This window comes from Schistocerca serialis, chromosome 2 (assembly GCF_023864345.2).
Source record: "Schistocerca serialis cubense isolate TAMUIC-IGC-003099 chromosome 2, iqSchSeri2.2, whole genome shotgun sequence".
In the NCBI taxonomy this organism is placed as follows: Eukaryota; Metazoa; Arthropoda; class Insecta; order Orthoptera; family Acrididae; genus Schistocerca; species Schistocerca serialis.
In genome coordinates, this window is record NC_064639.1 from 649,074,401 (window position 1) to 649,080,400 (window position 6,000).

At 44.5% G+C, this 6,000-nt stretch overlaps 1 protein-coding gene across 1 annotated transcript in view; it reads right to left on the minus strand.

Annotated features, from left to right (window-relative positions):
- LOC126455658 (juvenile hormone esterase-like) overlaps positions 1–5,346 on the minus strand; it is a 70,997-nt gene extending 65,651 nt beyond the window's left edge. The window contains exon 1 of the mRNA XM_050091425.1: positions 5,138–5,346. Coding sequence (XP_049947382.1) covers positions 5,138–5,269 — 132 coding nt within the window. The 5' untranslated portion in view covers positions 5,270–5,346. The remainder of the gene's footprint in view (positions 1–5,137) is intronic.
- Between the last annotated feature and the right edge of the window lie 654 nt (positions 5,347–6,000).

The window sequence follows — 6,000 nt, forward strand, 5'->3', positions numbered from 1 at the left end:
CATTTGGAGCACAGCACTGTATAGCAGTGAGGAGTGGTCTATGTGAAAACCGGAAAAGAAGAGAATAGAAGCATTTGAGGTCAGTTGCTACAGAAGAACGTTGAAAATTAGGTGGACTGATAAATCCGCAGCTCGTGGTCGTGCGGTAGCGTCCTCGCTTGCCGCGCCCGGGTTCCCGGGTTCGATTCCCGGCGGGGTCAGGGATTTTCTCTGCCTCGTGATGACTGGGTGTAGTGTGATGTCCTTAGGTTAGTTAGGTTTAAGTAGTTCTAAGTTCTAGGGGACTGATGACCACAGATGTTAAGTCCCATAGTGCTCAGAGCCATTTGAACCATTTGATAAGATAAGGAACGAGGAAAGGAATATATGGAAAACATCGGTTGTTTCATATTTGTTAAGACATGCATTAGAGGGAGCTGTAAGGTTAAAAACTGTAGACCGACGCAGATATTGGGATACATCCAGCAAATAACTGAGGACGTAGGTTGCAAATGCTAGTCTGACATGAAAAGGTGGGCACCACAGAGAAGTTCGTGGCGGGCCGCATTAAACCTGCCAAAAGACCGAAAACTAATGAGTCAAAAAAATAGAAAAGCGGCAGAGTGACAAAGAAGCCACCAAAAACCTTAAATCTCTTTCGCCCGTCTATCTACTCATAGGGTCTTGTGGCATATCAGGTGGTAACAGTGTCTGGCTTCCATCACCATCGCAACAACAATACCGGCATATCTGAATCGAAAATGACGTTCTGTTTTAGTGCTATGCATGCCAGCGTGAGATACAAACGAGGCATTTATTTGCAGCCCACGTCACGCTTCTATATAGATAAGGGTGTAACGCGGCCACATTAATGTGTGTGTTATTGCGATGGCTCAAGGTCAGTTACCTTAGACCTTCTCTATACTTACGTGCTGATCACGCAAAAACGGTTATTAAGAAAATCTCACCCGAACAGATTGCCGTCCGGCGGCACCGCAGTGGTCTCGTGCGCGAAATAGCGGTCAACGGCCGGCGACACCACAGTGGTGTCGTCTGCATAGTATCGCGCAGTGGCCGGCGACAGCACGTTAGTATCTTTTGCATTGTGTTGGTGTTTTGTTTAGGTAACAACACGTTACACACGTTAACAGGTGTTTTGTTTTTATAAGTACTTGTGACCTTTCATCATGGCGGACGAAAGAGACAATAGGATTATTTACGATGAATGCGCGGACGTCTAGTATGAAGTTCCGGACGACTTGGCCGATTGGGAAGAAGACATTGGATATCAAAAAAATGAAAGTGAAGCAGAATCGTAGGAAGAGACTGAAATACGTCCAAGAAGAATTCGGCGAACGCTACGATTGCCAACTGATCGGTTGAATCAGATGAAGAAGACAGTGCACAGAGGTCAGACTTCGATTTACCGAGGACCAGTAATAAATTTGAAGAATTCCCGGGTCCAAAAATATTTCCCAAAGACACACAGAGCGTCGGGGATATCGTACAATTATATATTGGGAACGATCTATCTGAAGATATCAGCAACGAAACCAAAAAGTACTACAGTCAAAATTGCAATAGAAGGAAACTGGATTTAAAAAATGCCAAATTAGTCGACGTTACGGGACCCGAACTTATAAAATGGTTTGGGCTTACTAAGGAAAGCAAGGATCAATGATAACTGGTCAACGAATCCGTTGATGAACACACCGATATTTCGCAAAACGATGTCCCGCCACCGATTCAGACAAATATTATCATTTTTACATTTTTCCGACAGCAACAAAAACTGGATAGTGCCGACCGGCTTCTCAAAGTGCAATTCGTAATTGATTATTTTTCCAAAAAGGTTAAAGAAACCTTTAACGTAAGGCAAAACATCTCAATTGATGAAGGAATGATACTGTGGCGTGGACGGTTAAATTTTAAAGTTCACAATCCATCAAAAATTGCGAAATACGGCATACTCATTCGGATGCTGTGTGATTCGAGTACGGGATACATTTCCTCATTCAAGATATATTCCGGCGCTGGACAGCCTTTAGAAAAAACAGTGACGGAACTATTGACATCTTCGGACGGAAAGTGGCATCACCTGTGCATGGATAATTATTATAACAGTGTAGAACTTGCAGAGAAGTTACTTGAAAAGAAAATTCGAGTTTGTGGAACGATACGGCGAACCAGAGGATTTCCGGAAAATTAAAGCGCGCAAAAGTCAATGTCTTTGAAGCTTGTCATCAACAGAAAGGTGACAATCGGCCGGCGACAAGCCAAGTAATCCGAACTAGCGCTGCCGTCGCCAAGCTAATAAATTTGTACGAGACGTGCGGACAGGAAAGTTTTGAAGTTCTCCCGTGGTTGTTTGATTCGGGGGAGGGGATCAAACACTGAGGTTACCCATCCCATCATATTAGGTAGGGATGGGGAAGGAAGCCAGCCGTGCCCTTTCACGGGAGCCATCACGGCGTCCACGTGAAGTGATTTAACGAAATCACGGAAAACCTAAAACTGGATGGCTGGACAATGGCTTGAAACGTCGTCCTTCAGAACACGAGTCCAGTGTGCTAACCACTGCGCCACCTCGCTCCCTCTCTGCGGTGTTCAATAGCTTCGTTGTTGCCATTGTCAGCATGTGAGAAGTAAGTAAGTACGTTGTTGTTCATGCCACTAAGCGCTCTGAAAATTTCTAACAGCAGAGAGATAAACATGCAGACGGTGATGAATTTCGTAAATGTTACATGGTAAAGATTGGCTTGAGAAGATTATCAGGTAACGTTGTCGCTGCATTGCTTCCTCGCTCTTGTGATGAGTCCGTGAAATGTAAACTCCGGTGATTTTTCGATAATGGTTTGGGCTAGTCAGTGTGACTGTCGAAACGAGATCACGCTAACATGGCTTGCACTCGGAAGTTACGGATTTACCATTCCTTTAGCATTTTGGTAATTAACTTCTTGGCACAGCTACATTTTTAAAAAGAAGTAATTTTTGTGAAGATGGTTGTAATCGTTAAGTAAAGAATCAGAATGTAAGTTTCAAATACTAGTCTCATTTGAATCGTTTAGTAAGTGCGATACTTTGTATTGTCTCCTCACGAAAATTTGGTTTTCTAGTAGTGCGTGGCAGCATTGCACTGTGTGGAACACAGTGGTTAAAACTGAAGCATGGTCTACTTACAGTAGTTGCACGTTCTTGCATTTCACGGGTCAAGGCTTTCTGTTTCTTTCTTTTAGCTGGTCTGCTGCTGCGCTGTATTTTAATGTTCATCACTTTCGAGCAATACCGAGTTTCCGTCGCCGCAGGTAAGCTATGAAATTTGTTAGGGCCAGTTCAACATTACAGTCAAGATAATCGGATTATTCATAGGTAGGCGTTGTATTTCAAAATTAATATCTAGTTCAGTTTAGGTGATGATCGGTCCAGATTTCATTTCTTATGCAGACAATCTTATTCTTCCAATGCAGTGTTACATTTGCGTGTACATCCTTTAACGTCTGGAATTTTCTGTATTTAGTCAGTCTGCGTAAGTAAATTCGCAGGGGGTTTTCACAAGAACATTTTGGTTATTTATTCTTTCAAAGTTCGATTTGTAGACTTTCTATACAGTCGCCTGCCTTTGTGGCCGAACGGTTCTAGGCGCTTCAGTCTGGAACCACGCGACCGCTACGGTCGCAGGTTCGAATCCTGCCTCGGGCTTGGATGTGTGTGCTGTCCTTAGGTTAGTTATATTTAAGTAGTTCTAAGTTCTAGGTGACTGATGACCTCAGATGTTAAGTCCCATAGTGCTCAGAGCCATTTTAACCATTTTTCTATGTTGTTAGCTTTGAGGGTTGAAACTGTGTGCCGCGTACTATGACGTCACGCGTTGTAAACACTGTTCACTGCACTGCCTAATACAATTTGGTATACACTTTTATGTTTTCTGATTATTTTGGTAAAGGTTAATTAAAACACAATCACACAGTTTAAGATATTTTTGGCGACCCATTTTATGAGATAACGTTTTGGTAGCTATACTACTTGCATTGTTCTCTTCGTTGCAAATATACACGAAAGTTTTATGAATAAGAAACCAGACCACTTCAGTACTGTTCAGTGTGCAGCAACAACAAACATGACATGCTCTTCCACTACATGCGAGATTAGCAACAGTAAATTACGAACAAACCTGAGGTGGATATACCGTTATTACCACGCATTTGTCCGCCCACGGTAGCTCAGTGGTAAGCGCGGCTGGTCAGAGATTTTGTCCAGTGAAGGACTGGGTGTTGTGTGGTCCTAATCATCATAATTCCATCCCCATCGACAGGCAAGTCGCCGAAGTGGAGTCAAATGGAAAGACTTGCAACCGGCGAACGGTCTCCCCGATGGGAGGCCCTAGTCACACCAAGAAGTTCGAATTTGCTAAGTCGGTAAACATGCCCCAGTGGGCAAAGAATCCACCACCTCAAGTGCAGATGCACAATTACATTTGACCTCCTGCGGGAATCTGAAAGTAGCGAGCATGGAGGACATGGACTGAGACTGCGTATAGGTGGCGCTATGTGCCAATGTGTGTAGGCCGAGGGAGTGACGAAATAGTCTGCGCAACTGCGTTGAACACTTTGGACGGCGCAGTGGTTAACGCAAACTGCCTTGCAGGCAAGAGATACTGAGTACGAATCCCCGTTTATCACACATTTTCTCGCGTCGCCACTGATTCCACTTAAAGTCCAAATTCAGCTGACATCAATAGTTCCCATTCTCCCTCCTTCACATACAATTTCCCTAATCTATGGAACCACCTTTTTATATCATTAAAATGGAACGGTTGTTTTCAGCTGAACGAAGATAATGATCAACTTCCTGCTAAATCCAGTAATACACAGAAAATAACTTTGGCCACATTAACCAACATTTTAACAGCTTTTAACAACCGGTCACAACTGGTAGAATCTTTACACGGAAGCATTGCAGGATTGTACAAGCGGAAAACCAGCAGCCACACCCACATTTCCCGATCAAGTATTGGAGTGTTCGCACTACTAACCAGAAGCGATATTACGAAATCCGTTTATGGAAAACTGGATTCGTGAGACCACGTGAACATAGTGATAGCGTCGTAAGATACTCCACAGAAGCCGGCGAGCGATAACCACTGTGCAGTGTCTCTCACCTTGAACCTCAGCTCGCCGAGTGGCGGCTTGGCGTAGGGAATGCCCTGGAAGCTGAAGTAGGTCTGCCCCCTGACGGACAGCACGACCTTCCCGCGCAGCGCTCCCTGCCGTGTCGACAGCTCCACGTGCATCCTGCCTGCGGAGGAACAGCCGAGCGTCGGGAACTGCGCTCTGCCGCCGCTGCTGCTACCCAGACAGCGCCGCTCAGTGTGTCAGCCACATGGGAGAGTAAATAGCCCGCCGTTACGCAACAGCCGCAGCCGAGTCTCGGTGGAGGGGGCAGCGACCTTTGTCTGCTGCCGGGAAGTGTCTTGTGGCGTAGCCACTGTCAGAATGGCTGCAGAGGGACTGATCAAACTTTGCTTGTACGGTAGTAGTTCGGCCTACACAGCTTCAAAGAGTACTGCTGAAGGATGCACAATGATACGAAGTGTTCAACGGTCGTGCATTTGTCAGAAACAAAAGCTTCTGCCAAAATCATCGTCAAAGTTCGGGTGAGAAGGTAGAAGAAGAACACGAAGAACAGGAAGAAGGAGGAGGAGGTGGAGGAGAAGAGTGATACAGCATCATTATCCAGTTATGATAACGTAATAGTACTCACTTTAATTGCTCATACCTGCAACATGTTCTGAGTACACATGAACTTATAATTATTAGTGTATCTATCTTGTATAGCACAGTAATACGAGGCATGTTCAGAAAATAAGTTTACTGTTTATATTGTTTTAGAAAACTTGTATTTAAAAAAATGCAGGGTACTGTTGACACACTTGGTCATCATCATCATCTCCTTCCAAGAAATGTGTTATATAGCCACCTGTGCCGGTCTGTATCATCCATCCCTTACGAGGTCTACTCACTT